Genomic DNA, 18662 nt, shown 5'->3' with positions numbered 1-18662 from the left:
GTGGGGGCGACTACAGTGGAGCCAGGGGAGGAAAAAGGACCAGGAAGGAGGGAAGAAGGAGCTCTGGGGGACGGATCTTCCCCGTCACCTTTCCCTGGCCCCTGCAGGGGCAGGGCAGTGTGGCCCATAGGATTCCTTTGGACATGGAACGCCCTTGCCCACCATCCCCACCTGAGAATCCTCAAAAGTCACTTCCCCTACTCATCACTCTGCCCTCACGGAACCTCAGCACTCTCGGCCACCTCATCCTAGGGTATTTACCACATACTACCATTTGTGGTCCTGGGACTCCTCCCCACTTCCCTATATCCTTACCCTCACTATCAGCACGTTTGCTCCCGTCTGCCTGTGGAACCATGCGAGGGGAAATGCACTCCATGCTTATGCACAACCCGCTCCCCAGGCTTAGCGCCAGGCCCACACATCTATTATTTCATTTGATCCCTGCAATAATTGCATGGAGGCCAGGCTGGTGGCTCACGCCTGTAATCCCAGCACTTTGGGAGGCTGAGGCGGGCGGATCACGAGGTCAGGAAATCGAGACCATCCTGGCTAACACAGTGAAACTCCGTCTCTACTAAAAATACAAAAAAACACAAAATTAGTGGGGTGTGGTGGCGGGCGCCTGTAGTAGTCCCAACTACTTGGGAGGCTGAGGCAGGAGAATTGCTGGAACTGGGGAGGCGGAGGTTGCGGTGAGCTGAGATCGCACCATTGCACTCCAGCCTGGGCAACAAGAGCGAAACTCCATCTCAAAATAAATAAATTTATAATAATAATATTAATAATTGCATAGAGAAGGTAGTCTTGACCCCATTTTATGATGAATAAAAGGTGAGGCTCAGAGAGGTTAAGTAACTTTCCCAAGTTTCCACATCTGGGCCCCAGACCCCACTCCTCTCTGCACTGTCTCCCTGTTCACTAGCTGCCTTATCGGATGTGGCTTGGGTGTATCTTGCCACACTTAGGCACAGCACCTGTTATACAAACAAACAAATGAGCTGTCCATTATCTGGACATCTCCCACCTGCCTGCAGGGACAGGCCAGGGTGAGCTTAAGCCCTGGGGGACTGCATCTCAGAACCTGTCCCACAAACCGCCTCAGGTTCCCTCTGAGACTGTCCCACACCCAGCCCCCTCTCTAGCTCTTTCCTTTACCTTCTCTACTGACTCCCCACATTTGCTCCCACCAGATACAGCACTTGGTGCCAAGGCTTTCCTTTATCCCCAGGAGAGCCAGGCAAGTGGGGTGTAAAAGGAATAGCATGGTGTAGATCCAAGCCCCATCAAGTGTACCCATTTGAGTTCTTTTTTTTTTTTTTTTGAGACAGAGTCTCGCTCTGTTGCCCAGGCTGGAGTGCAGTGGCGCCATTTCGACTCACTGCAAGCTCTGCCTCCCGAGTTTACACCATTCTCCTGCCTCAGCCTCAGCTGGGACTACAGGCGCCCACCACCACGCCCGGCTAGTTTTTTGTATTTTTTTAGTAGAGACGGGGTTTCACCGTGTTAGCCAGGATGGTCTCGATCTCCTGACCTCGTGATCCACCCATCTCGGCCTCCCAAAGTGGTGGGATTACAGGCTTGAGCCACCGCACCCGGCCGAGTTCTTTTTTTTTTTGATACTGAGTCTTGCTCTGTCGCCCAGGCTGGAGTGCAGTGGTGCAATCTTGGCTCACTGCAACCTCCGCCTTCTGGGTTCAAGCCATATTCTCCTGCCTCAGCCTCCCGAGTAGCTGGGACCACAGGCACGTGCCACCACACCCAACTAATTTTTGCATTTTTAGTAAAGCTGAGGTTTCACTATGTTGGCCAGGCTGGTCTCAAACTCCTGACCTCAGGTGATCCGCCTGCCCGGCCTCCTAAAGTGCTGGGATTACAGGAGTGAGCCCCTCACCCCGACTTTTTCTTTCTTTCTTTCTTTTTTTTTTTTTTTAGACAGGGTCTCGCTCTGTTGCCCAGGCTGGAGTGCAGTGGTGCCATCTCGGTTCACTGTAGCCTCTACTTCCTGGGCTTGCCCCCGTCTGCCTGTGAGGGAACTATGCAAGGGGAAATGCACACTGAGAGTGAGAGTGCGACTCAGTCTCCAAGGAAAAAACAAGAGAGAGAGATGGGGTTTCACCACATTACCCAGGCTGGTCTTGAATTCCTGAACTCAAGTTTGCCCACATCAGCCTCCCAATGTTCTGGGATTGCAGGCATAAGCCACTGTGCCTGGCCCCCCATCTGAGTCCTGAATACCATCACCTTTTGGAGCCTTAGTTTTTTCACCTGGTCAGTGGGGATATAATTCCTGCCCTTGCCCACCTCGCAATGTGTAGGAGTCTATAAAGAGGAAATAGTATGTGATAAAATGTACAACTGAAAACACTGGACTGTTATAAAATGTTACACAAATGTAAGGGATTCCAAGTTGGTTGTAACATGGGCATTAAACTATAACTTCTCAAAGATATTGACCATAAAACTTACAGAGCCATGGGAAAAGAATCAAGAAATGTGCATGTTCCTGAGCCTTAACTTCTATGGGTGATTTTTTTTTTCTCTGCATTTGTGTTTCTCTACGCCTTCTGCACGAATCATGTATTCCTTCTGGAATTAGAAAAAAAGTCAGAGCACAGTGGTTCATGCCTGTAATCCCAGCACTTTGGGAGGCCAACGCAGGCACATCACTTAAGACAGGAGTTTGAGACCAGCCTGGCCAACATGGTAAGACCATGTCTCTACCAAACATACACAAATTAGCAGGGCGTGGTGGTGCATGCCTGTAGTCCCAGCACTTTGGGAGGCCAAGGTGGGTGGATCACGAGGTCAGGAGATCGAGACCATCCTGGCTAACATGGTGAAATCCCGACTCTACTAAAAATACAAAAAAAAAAAAAAAAAAAAAAATAGCCGGGCGTGTTGGTGGGCACCTGCAGTCCCAGCTACTCGGGAGGTTGAGGCAGGAGAATGGTGTGAACCCGGGAGGCAGAGCTTGCAGTGAGCCAAGATCACGCCACTGCATTTGAGCCTGGGCGACAGAGCGAGACTCCATCTCAAAAAAAAGAAAAAGAGAAAAAAATTGTATAAAACTAATGCTTCTGAAATAAAAGTATCTAACTCCTGGTCTTATATACTGTGTTATAGTGAAAGATTTTAGCCAGGGGTGGAAAAGAGGTTTATCCGCTATACCAAGAGTGAATGTCCTCCTGCCGTCCCTCACCCAGCTTTCCCACCCTGGATGCCAAAGTTGAGGAGCTGGAAAGGACGGATTTCTCCCCAGCCATAATCACAAGGAAGGGATTCCTGGCCCTATGTCCTCTTTGCTCTTCTCCCCTGCCTGAAGCATTGCAGTCTAGGAGAAACACTTCCCATGAGCCTCAGAGTTCACAAGCAACAATTGTTCTGAGCTTCTCACCTTCCTGAGCTCCAGACCCTCACCTCCAACTGCCCCTGGGACTCATTCTGGAAGTTCCACTAGTTTCTCAAATGCAACATGACTGCAGCAGACACTATTCACTGCTTACCCAAAAGCCATGTAATCCCTGCTTCTAGGCTGATAGAACTCCAGGGTCTTTGGGAAGCAGAACAGATTCAGGGGTGGATAGGTCCCTGCCCCAGCCCCGGTCAGAGCACTCCCTTCTCCTTCGTAGATATGGGTGTAGCAACGGACATGTGGACACATGAGCTAGTTCTGTTCCTTGTCTGGGGAGTTGCTAGAAAAGATTTCCTTCCCAGATGAAAGAGAGCCTTGGGCTGGTCAGAAGGTAGTGAGTTATCTCACTTGTTCACAGTCAGTTACAGATTGAACTGCTTGCTCTACTCTTTTCTCCCTTCTCACACCTGCATTTGACTAGGCTTTTAAAAGAGAGAGGGGTGGCTGGTGCGGTGGCTCACACCTTTAATCTCAGCACTTTGGGAGGCCAAGGTGGGCGGATCACGAGATCAGGAGTTTGAGACCAGCCTGACCAACATGGTGAAACCCCGTCTCTACTAAAAATACGAAAAAATTACCTGGGGGTGGTAGCGTGCACCTGTAATCCCAGCTACTCAGGAGGCTGAGGCAGGAGAATCGCTTGAACCCAAGAGTAGGAGGTTGCAGTGAGCCGAGATCGTGCCACCGCACTCCAGCCTAGGCAACAGGGCAAGACTTCGTCTCAAAAAAAAAAAGAAAGAGAGAGAGAGGGAGAGCACCATGGGAGGAGAGGACCACTGGCCCCCTACCCTCCTTCCTGGGGCTCCTGTAGCTAGAATGGAGCGCTCTGGCTGAAGCAGCCATCTTGTGACCACGGTCCTGAGGACAGCAGGGGGTGGGGAAGCACTGGACCTTCAGTGACACTGTTGAGTTCCTGTCTCACTTCCAGACTGCTTGTTGCGGGGGGAAAGTAAGCCCTTTACTTAAACTTCGAGTAGCTGGTATTCTGTTATTTGCAGCCAGAAATTTATATAATGTCCCAAACTGAACTCTCCATTCATCCTTCCTGGGCCTGTTCCTCCCCTGCATTTCCTATCCATAAGGAGCACTCCTGCCCACCAAGCCACCCCGGACTTCTCCCAGCCTCATACCTATGGCTCAGTTCTCACCTATCTCTGTCCTCTCCTCCCCACCTCCTCTGCCACTCCTCTGCTCCCCCCATCTCCTCCAGTGGCAAGAGTCAGGGGAGCAGAGGACAGAGAGCTGAGCCAGAGTATTCACTGCACAAGCTCTCACCTCTCTACCTGTGTTCTTTGTTCCCTTCTCCCTGAATGGGAATGCCTACTTATTCTCCAAAGCCCATTTCAAATAGACCTTCTTCTATGAAGCACTCCTCACCCCAGATAAACTTCCTTCCTCTGTGAGTCCATAGCTTGTTATGCTACATCTACCTCTGTTATACTTCTTGTCATGTATTCTAATTATACATTTGCCAGAATTATACCTTCTTCATCTTTTTTTTTTTTTTATTTTTCTTTGAGATGGAGTCTCCCTCTGTCACCCAGGCTGGAATGCAGTGGTGTGATCTTGGCTCACTGCAACTTCCACCTCCCAGGTTCAAGCAATTCTCTGCCTCAGCCTCCTGAGTAGCTGGGACTACAGGCACACGCCACCATGCCCGGCTAATTTTTGTATTTTTAGTAGAGACGGGGTTTCACCATGTTGGCCAGGCAGGTCTTAAACTCCTGACCTTGTGATCCACCGGCCTCAGCCTCCCAAAGTGCTAGGATTACAGGCGTGAGCCACCACATCCAGCCCCAGAATTATACATTCTTTAGGACAAGGTTGTATTTCAGAGTCCCCAGTGCCTCCCAGTATCGTGTTTGACTTAAATGATTAGTAAATTTCTGGTGGAAAAGGCCCCAAAATAAAACACCTTTTGGCCGGGCACAATGGTTCATGCCTATAATGCCAGCACTTTGGGAGACTGAGGCAGGTGGACCACCTGAGGTCAGGAGTTTGAGACCAGCCTGGCCAACATGGCAAAACCCTGTCTCTACTAAAAATACAAAAATTAGCTGGGCATGGTGGTGGGCATCTGTAATCCCAGCTACTCAGGAAGCTGAGGCACAAGAATCACTTGAACCCAGGAGGCAGAGGTTGCAGTGAGCCTAGACTGCGCTACTGCACTCAGCCTGGGTGACAGAGTGAGACTCTGTCTCAAAAAAATGAATAAATAAATAAAACTAAACCACCTTCTGCTGCTTTCTGTGCAGGAACCTGAGTCCCATCCTTCTGAGCTTCTGCCTATCTCATCTCCCTTCCATTCTCCTATCTTATCTAACTTCCTCTTTCCTGCAGTGGACTTCTGGGGAGAATTCCACCTTCTCCCACAGAGTCTGGCCCCCTTCTGAGTGGGATGTGGGGAGGAAATTTTATAGAATATGTTCAGGGGAGAGGCAGGAGATGAGACAGAGGTGGTGTGGGGGCCATGTTGCCAAAGGCCTTAAATGCCATGCTAAAGGATGTTGAAATTACTCTGTAGCCCATAGATGATTAAGTAGAAACAGATCTTTTAGGTTGTAGTCACTTCAATTCTCAAGAAGATAACTGGGCCTGGTGCAGTGGCTCAAGCCTGTAATCCCAGCACTTTGGGAGGCCTAGACGGGTGGATCATGAGGTCAGGAGATCGAGACCATCCTGGCTAACACGGTGAAACCCCATCTCTACTAAAAAAATACAAAAAAAAACCTAGCCGGGCGAGGTGGCGGGTGCCTGTAGTCCCAGCTACTCTGGAGGCTGAGGCAGGAGAATGGCGTAAACCCGGGAGGCGGAGCTTGCAGTGAGCTGAGATCCGGCCACTGCACTCCAGCCTGGGCTACAGAGCTCAAAACAAACAAACAAAAAAGAAGATAACTGGACTAGTATCAAAGGATCTGGCTTTGGTTTGGCAATATCAAAGTTTTGTCACACATCCGTATGCCCAAATGGAAGCTGGTCCACAGTAGGTGCTCCATAAGTGCTTGTTGTTAAAGTCAATTGCAGGGCAGGGTTATTTCCTTTTTTTTTTTTTTTTCTTTTTTGGTGAGACACAGATTTACCCTTGTTGCCAAGGCTGGAGTGCAATGGCACTATCTCGGCTCACCGCATCCTGCGCTTCCCAGGTTCAAGCAATTCTCATGCCTCAGCCTCCTAAGTAGCTGGGATTACAGGCATGTGCCACCACGCCCGGCTAATTTTGTATTTTTGGTAGAGATGCGGTTTCACCGTGTTGCCCAGGCTGATCTTGAACTCCTGACCTCAGGTGATCCTCCCGCCTCGGCCTCCCAAAGTGCTGGGATTACAGGCGTGAGCCACTGTGCCCGGCAATTGCAGGGTTATTTCTAAGTTCTTTTTTAGAGACTGTCTAGCTCTGTCACCCAGGCTGCAGTGTAGAGGCACAGTCATAGCTCACTGTAACCTCAACTCCCGGACTCAAGTGATCCTCCTGCCTCAGCCTCCAGCATAGCATGCACTATGTACCCCGGCTAACTTATTATTATTATTATTTTGTGTAGAGATGGGTTCTCAAAATGTCACCCAGGCTAATTTCTAACTCCTAGTCTCACACAGTCCTCTCAGCTCAGCCTCCTAATAGTCCTAAGTTCTCTCTATATATTTTTTTCAGAGTCTTGCTGTGTCGCCCAGGCTGGTGTGCAGTGCAGTGGCATGATCTTGGCTCACTGCAACCTCCACCTCTCAGGTTCAAGTGATTCTCCTGCCTCAGCCTCCTGAGTAGCTGGGATTACAGGTGCGCGCCACCATGCCTGGCTAATTTTTGAATTTTTAGTAGAGATGGGGTTTCACCAGGTTGGTCAAGCTGGTCTCGAACTCCTAACCTCGTGATCTGTCTGCCTCAGCCTCCCAAAGTGCTAGGAATAGAGGCATGAACCACCACGCCCGGCCAATAGTCCTAAATTCTAAGAGCCAATCAACCCAACTGCTCAGCAACTGAGGGATGTTTGAGTGTGCATGGATATGTTCATTTCTGTCCTGCTTTCATTGCAATGGCAAACTCTGAAATACTCACCTAATGAAGCATTACTCTCCCTTGAAAACATTGTTTACAAAGAGTTTATAACATAGAAAATGTTTTCTGTTGTAAAGGGAAAAAAGAAGCACACAATTGAAATGAGTCATGTTTATTACATTGTCTAAAAGCAAGCAAAATCTCTTCCCTAGCAAAAAGCTGGCAGGGCAGGGAGGCCAACGTTAAGAGCAGCAGGTGGTCCTCCCCTCCCTTTATCCTTCTGTTCTCTCTTTTTTTTTTTTTTTGAGATGGAGTCTCACTCTGTTGCCCACGCTAGAGTGCATCGGTGCGATCTTGGCTTACTGCAACCTCCACCTCCCAGATTCAAGTGATTCTCCTGCCTCAGCCTCCCAAGTAGCTGGGATTACAGGCACCCACCACTACACCCAGCTAATTTTTGTATTTTTAGGAGAGATGGGGTTTCACCATGTTGGCCAGGCTGGTCTCGAATTCCTGACCTCAAGTGATCCACCCGCCTCAGCCTCCCAAAGTGCTGGGATTACAGGCATGAGCACCGTGCCCGGCCTATTTTCCAACTTCTGAAAAATGTGTGCACATTACTAATAAAGTGGGGAAGGGTATACTTTATGTTTCAAAATGACCTTGAGGGAGTAGGACAGAGATTGCTCTCAGCCCAGGTTCTGCTCCTCCCCCTGCTGCCTCGCCCCATTGCCCAGAGATACCCTCTGGGGCTGAACCAGGTTTCACTTGCCCCAGGGCCCTGCAGCTCTGGCCTTCCCCACCCCAAACCGCAGGGCACCCAGCAAAGGAGGCGCAATCCAGTACCTGCACCTGTTCCCAAGTGGAAATGCTGCCTCCAGGCAGCCAGGGCCTCCCCCAAGTCCTCAGCCCTCCCAGGAATTTCCAGAAAGGACTCATGGAGGAATTTCCTAGACGAAGACAGGCAGACAGACAGACAGACACCTCAGGCAGCTATCGTCACTAAGGGCAGATGTTTGCCTGCAGGTGATATGCTGGGAGCCAACACAGGCACACAACTTTGAGGTGAGAGGCAGCACCAAGAAAGAATGGAGAGCAGACCCACCCGGGCAGGGTGGGGGCTGGCATGAGGAAGGGACTGGGAGGGGGCCCCAGAGTTGGTCAGCAGATCGAGTCTCCAGGCACAGAAGTCCCTACTGTTGTCTCTGAATGGCACAGTGCCTGCAACTCTCCCCTCAGCACAGCAGGCACCGCAGGGGCTCCGGGAGGGGTCATGGCAGTGTGACTGTGAGTGGTAGGACTGCAGTCTGGGCTTGGGCACTTAGCAAGTTTGCTGTCCTGGTGGCTTGTCAATATCCCCTACTGGCCTGGAGGCTCCCCGAGGTAGTAATTTTATCTTAAACCCATCCTTACACTCTCGGTGCCCATCACAACACCCAGTTCATCACAACACTCAGTGTCTAGGGCTGCTCCAGTAGGGGGGAGGATGGACCCCCATATGGATAGGGGAGTGGATAGAGGAGTGATGGGATCAATGCCCAGAGTGAGATGAGAATACTGGGGACAGCGCCAAAGCAGGGAAAGAGGGCTCCAGGTCCTGTCGGTGCCCAGAATTTCCCTGCACGCTTCTGCATCCAGTTTGCTCCAGACCTAGACACAGGCAAGAGCTGACGTGGCCCCGCCACACTGGGCCTAGCGAGCCCGAACCTGCCTGGCCCAAGCAGCTGCAGCGTGGGACCTCACACGTCCCCGCCCAGTCCCAGCGGTCAGAGAAACCAGGGAATCCGGCCCAAAGCTGTCTCCTCCAGTAGGCAACCGGGGCCACCCGCTGTAAAGAGCTGCCAGCATCCCTCCCCTCTCCAACCCCTCTGCTGGCTCCTTTTCGGAGCAGTTACGTCCAGCAGAAGTTAAGTTCCTTCACTGAACAGTGAATGATTTCACCAAGTCCACAGATATTTACTGATCATCTACTGTATGTGCTAGATGCTGTGCCAGGAGCTGGCAATAAGATAATGAACAAAACAAAAACCCATGTCCTCCTGGAGCTTTGACTCTGTGGAATGCCCGAACTGGGATGCAGTACTCTCGCCAGGGCCACGTGTCCTCCTAGGTGAGCAAAAGGCGCGTGAGGTGCCGCCCTGGGACCAGTCGTCTGGTGGACTTCGTCCTGGGCAGGAGGAGCGGGCCGCACCTCGGACAAACGCTTGGCTGGGCACGTCGCCTGGGGCAGGTGCGCGAGGGAGAGGTGGGTGGCGCTGGCCGTGCGCAAAACCCGGCCCTGACCCGGCCGCGGGGTTACAGGCCGTTGGTGCTCTGTATTTATTGTAAGCGCAGCGAATAGGGCCTCCAGCGGCCTGAGCGCACGTGGTGGTGCAGTGGAGAGCCGGCTGGGCCCTCCCCAGCTCCAGGCTCCTCCCCGGCGGGGTCAGAGCCAGACTTGCTGCGGCGTCCGGGCCCCGCGTAATTACAGGGGCTGTAGCAGGCCTGGCCGTAAAATAGGAGGATGAAACGGCCTGGGAACCGGGTAAGCTGGGCTGGAGCTGGCCAGGGGCCCCGGGTCGGTGGCTTCCCGCGATGCGCAGCCGCGGGGAAGGGCCGGCTAGGGATGCGCACACACACAGCACCAATCCGGCTCTCACACAGCCACACAACCACTCACGTAAACCACCAAACGCACGCAGACACACAACATTCGGCTCTCCCACTCCAGGCTCACTCGTGCACGCCTAATCAAACACCTGCCCGCCCTCTCCACCCCAGTAGCTGACACCCGCCCGCCAAGCCCTCTCCAGACGGCAGCAGATCCTGGCGGGGAGAAGAGCCCCGAGAGGCAAATTCCAGCGGGTTTGTTTACACAGCGCGGGGGAGGGGGCCAAGCCGGGTACTGGGGCCCGACTGACTGGGAGCCCCAGCTCAGACTGGGCCAACCCCAGCTGTGCAGCCTGAGGACTGCGCACAAACACCCCTCCGCTCCACCCCACCCCCGCTGCACGCCGGTACGCGTCTCCCCTCCTCTTCACACGCTGTTCACAAACATTAGCATACGTCTGTCAAAGAGTTTCACACCCTTTCACACACGCGGCTGTGATACTACTCACAAATGCTTTCACACTAGCGCGCCATCACACGTATTTCATGTGTGGTTACAGTTTAAGTCACCCTTCATGCCCAGATTCTCACAGTCCATATTCAAGAGCCCGTTTGCACGGTGTACGCGTGTGTTGTCACACATACTCAGGTCATCAGTGCCCTTTAACGTATCTAAAATAAGAACGGACCCCTCTCGAGCCCAGGGTCCCGCGTGTCGCTCCTGCGCGCAGGCACTGATGGGATGGACAGAGGCGCCCTTAGCCCCGGCCGCACACGTTACACACTCGATCACACACAGCGTTGCACTTTATTCCCGGCATCTAGGCGATGACACAATCTCCAGAACAAAGACAACATTGACAAACCCAACAAAAACAAACAGCCGCATGTGTGTGGGGAGGGGCAGTCGAGCGCAGAGTCCGGGAAGGGGATGGGGGAGGAGGAGAGGGTGGGAACGCGGGCGCCCGAGCCTGGGCATGCGAGGCTCAGAAAGGTGCGGGGCATGTCAACAACCTCGCACCCTGCAAGGTCCGCGCGCGGAGCAGCAAAGCCGGGTCCCGTACCCCCGCGTTCGCAGACTCGCACTTGCGAGTTCTTCCCTTCTCCCGCACGCGACTGCGCCCAGGGACGCAAGCCCACCACCCGGACAGGCTTACAAAGCTCCACGCAGACCCACAAGTGAGCGAACACACAGCTCTGAGCAGATCTGCCGGGGCAGAGGAGCGCGCTTCGCTCTTTCCTGCACCCCTAGCCTCCTCGCCTGCCCTGCCCGCCCCTCCTCCACCTCCCCAGCCCCCAAGCCCCGGGGCAGCCGCGCGCCGGGCGGGGCGAGGGCGGGGCGGGGTGTCGGGCGGCGCCGGCCCAAAAGGCGGAGTCGCAAGGCGAAGGGGCCAGATCTGTGAGCCCAACGCTGACTTCGCCGCGGAGAAAGCCAGCGGGAACCCAGACACCTAGGAGCCCGGCGTCCCCGCCCGGCCTGGCCAGGCCCCGCGCTATGGAGTTCCTCTGGGCCCCTCTCTTGGGTCTCTGCTGCAGTCTGGCCGCTGCTGATCGACACACCGTCTTCTGGAACAGTTCAAATCCCAAGTAAGCCTCGAGTCTTCCACTGGCAGCCTGGACTCCCGGCTGGCACTGCCCTCCCTATCGGGATAACTGTCCCGGCCAACCCCTGAGCTGAGCCTAGAGTAGATGACCGAGGTAGGAGGGCTACTGTAGATTTTCCTCCCCTCACTTCTCCCTCATATCTGGGAGCACCCCACCCCGGGGCAGGAACCTGCTCGTGTCTACTTGCATGGGCTTATATCTGCCCTTCCCTTCCTTCTCTCTGGTACCCCTATTACTCTGAAGTGAGGGACCTATGCTGGGCAGTTCCTGCCTCCAGCATAGACTTTGCCCCTGGCAGCCAGGGCCCTTGTTCTAGGTCCCCCCCACGTTGAAAGCCTCCACGCCCCTCCTTGTGTGTCCTTTGGGCATCTGACCACACTGACAGGTACCTGGTGTGACATCAAGAGTGCGCAGAATGCTCAAGGGAACCCTGAAAGGACCTCTCAGGAGAGAGCTGGGCTGTAGGCATTCATTATGCATTCACCCTGTATTTAAAGCAAACCTGGAAAGTCCCCCACTAGGGGTCTTTTGGGGTGGCATGAGTGAGGCACATGCTGTGCATGGGTAGGTTGAGGGAATCACCTGTTTATGGGGCTCTCAAGTAGTAAAATTGAAGAGCTGGGAGAGGGAGATCATGGGAAAGCTTCAGAAGGAACAGAAGGGGTTAAAGGGATTACAGAAGGCTCTGGGCAGGAAGGAGTTAATTTCTCCTGGGCAGGTTTAGGGCTGTGAGGCAAATGGTACTGGGAGGAAGACTCTGTCGGCCCCTTTGTTCTTGCCCTTGAGTTTTCCGAAGTTATGGGAACAATATTTGCGGGAATATAGGAGAGGGTGGTAGGGAGGACGGGGAGAGAACTGGGCAGCTTGGTATCACCAAAGCCATCTCACCGGCTTAGCCACTCTCAGCCCTAGCGAGCTTGCCCCCCACTCCCCTTGAGAAATATGTTGTGCCAGCTTCCTCTGACCCTGTGGCATCGTCTGGTGAGGCAGTCTGTTGTCTGTGGCTTGTTGGGGTTGGGGAGAGAACAGCCAGCTGCCAACCCCAGAGGGCAATGCCCTCCTGCACATGGATGCTGGGGAGGCCCAGCCAGCCCTCTGCCACCCGTTCCCTGTGCTTTGCCTCCTTGACCCGATGCATCTTGCCCTAGTATGGGAGAGAGCAAAGTCCCTGTTTATGCCCATTCCAGGTGTTGACTGAAGAAGGAGGAGGGGACAGGAAGCCATGAGTAGGGAGGGGGGGACCCTGGCCTTTTCCGTTCCCAAGCTCCCAAGTTTCCTCTCTTTCAGGAAGGAGCCTCTTCCTTACCCACCTCCCCGCCTTCCCTGACGCCACTGCCCCCTTTCCCAGATGGGGAACAAGAGTCAAATGAAGGCTAAGTCGAGCAGACTGTACCCCCAGGAGAGGGGGCTGATGGGTGACCCTCTGGCCACACACACACACACACACACACACACACACACACACCCCCTATCATACCCAGGACTAAAGAGATGCCAGTCCAGAGTAGAGTCCGTAGGCAGCCAAGCTGGGCCCAGCGTGGGGGCAAATATGAGGCTACAATGAACGGGGTAGGTGAGGCTGGCATGGGTGACTCAGGCCAGTGGGCAGCAGCCCTGGGATCTCCAGGCCTCAGGCAGGGGCAGCATGCTGAGAAGGGCGCCAGCCTCCCTCGTGCTGGAGGGCAGGCCCCTCATTCCGACCTGCTGGCTGCCTTTGTTTGGAGGACAGTGTTGGGGGTGAGTGGGCGCTGTGCCCTCCTGGGGTCCTAGGGGCTGTCCACATTTGACAAGGTAAATTTTCACAGGTTCTCATGAGTGCTGGGGCGGGTAGCAGAGGTGGATGAGGAATGAGTCAGTGCCCGTCACGGGAATGAGGGAAAGACGCCAGGCCCAGAGCTGAAATACCTGTTCCGAAATGGCTTCTATGTTTATCTCTCCAGAGAGGAATTTTAAAAGCCTCTCTCTGCTCCTCTCTCTCTTTTCCCCAGGGTGGGGGAGGGGCCTGGTAAGCCCAGTTTGGGCGCTGGCGTGCTGCTGCAAAGCCTGGCCTCTCTGGGGTCATGCTGATTGGGCAGTGGGTGCCCATCTCAGAGTCCTCTCCACCTGACTCCCAGCCGTGGCCAGTGCTTTTGGTTCGAAGCAAGTTGACGCTAATTCTGCTGAGTCTCTAGCTGGCAGTGCCTGGGGGAATTAGAGAAACTGAGCAGCTTCGGGGGTTGTGGGGAGCACTTTTCCCCCTACTGGGACCCCACCCAGGCTGGAGCCAGGTGTCTGGGGCTGGTGGGGAGGGGCTGGTGGGCAGTCAGGCTGGAGCCGGTGGGGCCAGGGGGAATGAACTAGGGGAGGGGAGCTGGCTCCACCTTGGGAGGAGGGGAGAGGAGAGGAGAGGGGAGAGGCTGTCTCAAGCCCAGAGCTCCAGCATTTCATCTGGCAGGAGGTGGAAATGTGGCTTTTGGAGAAAGAAGGACAGGGATGTTTGGGGGTGCTCTAAGAAGGGGAAAAGGAGACCAGTGTATAACTTTGAGTAGCTAGAAAAGGAGATTTGAGGGGGGCTGAAGGAATTGATAAGAGTGATTTAACTTAAAGGACTAGGGGCATTATCTGTGGGCCCGGGTATATTAGCTTCACTTTTGAGGAAAAGTGAAGCTAGGAAATGTGAGATCTACTCAGTGGGTCCGGGGAAATGTGAGAGGAGTAAGGAAGGTGAAGACACAGATGTGTTGGGGGCTCGGGGCTAGCATGGTAAAGAGAAAGGGTTTCCTGGATTCTGATTACAAGATAGACCGGTGGGGTCTCAGGTTGAGGCCTAACAGCATTTAAAAGGAGCAACTGGTATAACAGATTTGGGGAAATATTTATGGGTAGAAGAGAATGATGAGTGAGCTACAGAAATAGGTAGAAGCCCATCCTTGAGTAAACATCACGCGGGTTATGGAAAATGCTTTGGTACCTGAAAGATACTGAGTGGATGCTATTTGAAGGACCAAGAGGAGACAGTGATGGTGCAGGGGAATGTTTAGAGATGGCAGAGAGAAATGTAAGACATCAAGATCAGTACATATTGGGAGTTGAGACTTTGGAAAAATCTCTTGGGGTCTAGTGTGAAATGTGAGAGGTCATGTAAACATTTGGAGGTCCAAGGATCTGGCCCGGCTTCTGAATGACCCCCTGCTTCTTCCCCCGTGTGTGTCCCCAGGTTCCGGAATGAGGACTACACCATACATGTGCAGCTGAATGACTACGTGGACATCATCTGTCCGCACTATGAGGATCACTCTGTGGCAGACGCTGCCATGGAGCGGTACATACTGTACCTGGTGGAGCGTGAGGAGTACCAGCTGTGCCAGCCCCAGTCCAAGGACCAGGTCCGCTGGCAGTGCAACCGGCCCAGTGCCAAGCATGGCCCAGAGAAGCTGTCTGAGAAGTTCCAGCGCTTCACACCTTTCACCCTGGGCAAGGAGTTCAAAGAAGGACACAGCTACTACTATATCTGTGAGTGCCTGTGAGGGGACAGTGTCTGGTTTTTTTTTTTTTTTTTGCCACCACGTACATGCTTGGGTACATGCTTGGTGCAGAGTCCAGCAGTAGAGGGCCCCTTCCAATCTTGAATTCTATTTTCATTCATCCACATCCCAATGTGAGTGAGCTTCTACGTGCTGGGCACTCTGCATGGCACTACCAGCACAGAGATAAATAAAACACTACAGAGTCCCTGTCCTCACGGAAGCTGAGAAGAAACACACATAGGTTAACAGACCCTTAGAACAGTATGCTACGGTAGACATGAACACAGGGGCCTTGGGAAAATGACCTGGGTACCTGCCAGGCTATGGGGCTCAGAGAAGGCTCAGTGGGGAAGATGATCCCAGAGCTTAGGACCGGCAGAGGAGCTGGCCAGGCATGAAGGCATACGTACAAAGGGAGCATGACATCTTCAGGGAACTTCCTATGGCTCAGCCTGGCTGGAGTGGGAAGGATACAGTCAGTGAGGAGATGTGAGCCTGGAGAGGTGGACAGAACAGACCATGGGGGAACTAAAAAGTGATAAGGAGTTTGGACTTTATCCTGAGGGCTCTCGCCAATGATGGGTTTTATTTCATTTTACTTTATTTTATTATTTTGAGATGGAGTTTCACTCTTGTTGCCCATGCTGGAGTGCAGTGGTGTGATCTCTGCTTACTGCAACCTCTGTCTCCCAGATTCAAGCAATTCTCCTGCCTCAGCCTCCCAAGTAGCTGGGATTATAGGCATCTGCCACCACACCCAGCTAATTTTGAATTTTTATTAGAGACAGGGTTTCACCATGTTGGTCACGCTGGTCTTGAACTCCTGACCTCAAGTGATCCACCTGCCTCGGCCTCCCAAAGTACTGGGATTATAGGCGTGAACCACCGCGCACAGCCTGATGGATTTTAAGTTATGAGATCATCCAGCACTTTGGGAGGCCGAGGCAGGCGGATCACCTGAGGTCAGGAGTTCAAGACCAGCCTGGCCAACATGGTGAAACCCCAACTCTACTAAAAAAATACGAAAATTAGCCGGGTGTGGTGGCGCACCTCTGTAGTCCCAGCTACTCAATAGGCTGAGGCAGGAGGATCACTTGAACTCAGGAGGTGTGAGGTTATAGTGAGCCGAGATCACACCATTGCACTCCAGCCTGGGTGACAGAGCAAGACTCCATCTCAAAAAAAAGTTATGAAATCAGCTTTGTATAAAATGGATCTAGGACTCAGTCAGTGGGGGCTAGGCAGTAGTAGTATATATATGTGTGTGTGTGTGTGTGTGTATGTGTATATATGTGTATATATATATATATATTTTTTTTTTTTCTGAGACGGAGTCTCGCTCTGTCGCCCAGGCTGGAGTGCAGTGGCACAATCTCAACTTGCTGCAACCTCCATCTCCCAGGTTCAATTGATTCTTCTGCCTCAGTCTCCTGAGTAGCTGGGACTACAGGCATGTGCCACCACGCCCGGCTAATTTTTGTATTTTTAGTAGAGACGGGGTTTCACCATATTGGCTGGCCAGGCTGGTCTCGAACTCCTGACCTCGTGATCCGCCCACCTCAGCCTCCCAAAGTGCTGGGATTACAGGTGTGAGCCACCACACCCGGCCTAGGAGTACTATATATAGGCAAGAGGAACATATTCAGACTCGGAGAAGTGAAGGATAAAATGTGGGGAGGGGCAGTGTCTACGTTCTTTTTGTCACCACTGCCAAAGCTGAGGGTTATTTCCAAAGAATGGGAGGCTGGGCTGAACATTGGGCAGGAAGTTAGCAAAAACTAAGGAGGGTAGGAATCAAGATTAGAGGGAAGAGAATGAAATTGAGTAGGGAGCTGAGAAAACAGGGCAAGGGGAATTTGGGCTTACATTTTCTTCCACCAAAGGTTTCTTACTTAACCTCCTGTGGGCTTATCTTGCAGCCAAACCCATCCACCAGCAAGAAGACCGCTGCTTGAGGTTGAAAGTGACGGTCAATGGCAAAATCAGTGAGTGTCAGGGCCCTGTGGGCCTCCTTCCTCCATCTCTATGCTGGGCGGTCTGGTGATCTGGGATGGTATAGAAGTCTTGCAGCCCAGCCCCTCACACTCACAGCTCTCTGCCTCTTTGATACAGTACCTGATCTACTACCACTCTTGTCTTTCAGCTCACAGTCCTCAGGCCCATGACAATCCACAGGAGAAGAGACTTGCAGCAGGTGGGTAGCTGGAGCAGATTGGGCCTGGGGCACAGGAAGGGGTCTGCTTGAAGAGGTTGGGTACAGGAGGTGGCTCCTTTACCAGGCAGAGGCTGAGGGAATCCTGTTGGGCTGAGGGCCAGTGCAAATAGTGGAGTCACTCACATTGGCGGCCTTTGCCCTCTCACCTTGCAGATGACCCAGAGGTGCGGGTTCTACATAGCATCGGTCACAGTGCCGCCCCACGCCTCTTCCCACTTGCCTGGACTGTGCTGCTCCTACCACTTCTGCTGCTGCAAACCCCGTGAAGGTGTATGCCACACCTGGCCTTAAGGATTGGAACTGGGCTGAAGAGAGGGACAGGCACTCCAAACCTGTCTTGGGGCCACTTTCAGAGCCCCCATCCCTGGGAACCACTCCCACCACAGGCACAAGCTGTCACCTAGCAGCCTCAAAACGGGTCAGTATTAAGGGTTTCAACTGGAAGGAGGCCAACCAGCCCAGCAGTGCCATCCCCACCTTCACCTCGGAGGGATGGAGAAGTAAGTGGAGACAGTCTTTTCCCACCATTCCTGCCTTTAAGCCAAAGAAACAAGCTGTGCAGACATGGTCCCTTAAGGCACAGTGGGAGCTGAGCTGGAAGGGGCCACGTGGATGGGCAAAGCTTGGCAAAGATGCCCCCTTCAGAAGACAGCCAGGATGCCCAGATGAACTGACTAAAGGAAAAGCAAGAAACAGTTTCTTGCTTGGGAGCCAGGTACAGGAGAGGCAGCATGCTTGGGCTGACCCAGCATCTCCCAGCAAGACCTCATCTGTGGAGCTGCCACAGAGAAGTTTGTAGCCAGGTACTGCATTCTCTCCCATCGTGGGGCAGCACTCCCCAGAGCTGTGCCAGCAGGGGGGCTGTGCCAACCTGTTCTTAGAGTGTAGCTGTAAGGGCAGTGCCCATGTGTACATTCTGCCTAGAGTGTAGCCTAAAGGGCAGGGCCCACGTGTACAGTATCTGTATATAAGTTGCTGTGTGTCTGTCCTGATTTCTACAACTGGAGTTTTTTTATACAATGTTCTTTGTCTCAAAATAAAGCAATGTGTTTTTTCGGACATGCTTTTCTGCCACTCCATATTAAAACGTATGACCATTGAGCCCCTGCTAAGTGTGAGGCTCTGTGTGCTACAACAGTAGCAACTGGGTTTGAATTTCTTTCTCTCCAAAGAATGCGTGCCCCTCACCAGGCCAAAAGGGTGGGTTGTTTCCTCCTCTGAGGGTTGTCCAGGACCGGAGTGCTCCTGAGAGCAGTCTCTCGGGTCCTGAGCTGCACTCCACTCGAAGTTCTTCCTGTCCAACCTCTACCCCACTCCCACCCCCTCACCGCAGGGCTTTGGCAT

General features: G+C 53.0%; 1 protein-coding gene across 2 annotated transcripts; it reads left to right on the top strand.

Moving 5' to 3' along the window:
- The first annotated feature begins 11385 nt into the window (after positions 1-11385).
- Positions 11386-18377, top strand: EFNA1 (ephrin A1). 2 transcript variants are annotated; one of them, XM_001115135.5, is made up of 5 exons: positions 11386-11579; positions 14794-15089; positions 17023-17088; positions 17247-17297; positions 17472-18377. In XM_001115135.5, the coding sequence occupies exons 1-5, from the start codon at positions 11488-11490 to the stop codon at positions 17582-17584; spliced, it is 618 nt and encodes a 205-aa protein (XP_001115135.2). In that variant the 5' UTR covers positions 11386-11487; the 3' UTR covers positions 17585-18377. The 2 variants fall into 2 exon arrangements, with proteins under 2 accessions (XP_001115135.2, XP_077800958.1); XM_077944832.1 differs by lacking the exon at positions 17023-17088.
- The last annotated feature ends 285 nt before the right edge of the window (positions 18378-18662 follow it).

The sequence above is a fragment of the Macaca mulatta genome, chromosome 1, assembly GCF_049350105.2.
Source record: "Macaca mulatta isolate MMU2019108-1 chromosome 1, T2T-MMU8v2.0, whole genome shotgun sequence".
Lineage (NCBI taxonomy): Eukaryota > Metazoa > Chordata > Mammalia > Primates > Cercopithecidae > Macaca > Macaca mulatta.
The sequence above is the reverse complement of the archived record's forward strand: the minus strand, read 5'-3'. Positions and strand labels throughout refer to the sequence as shown.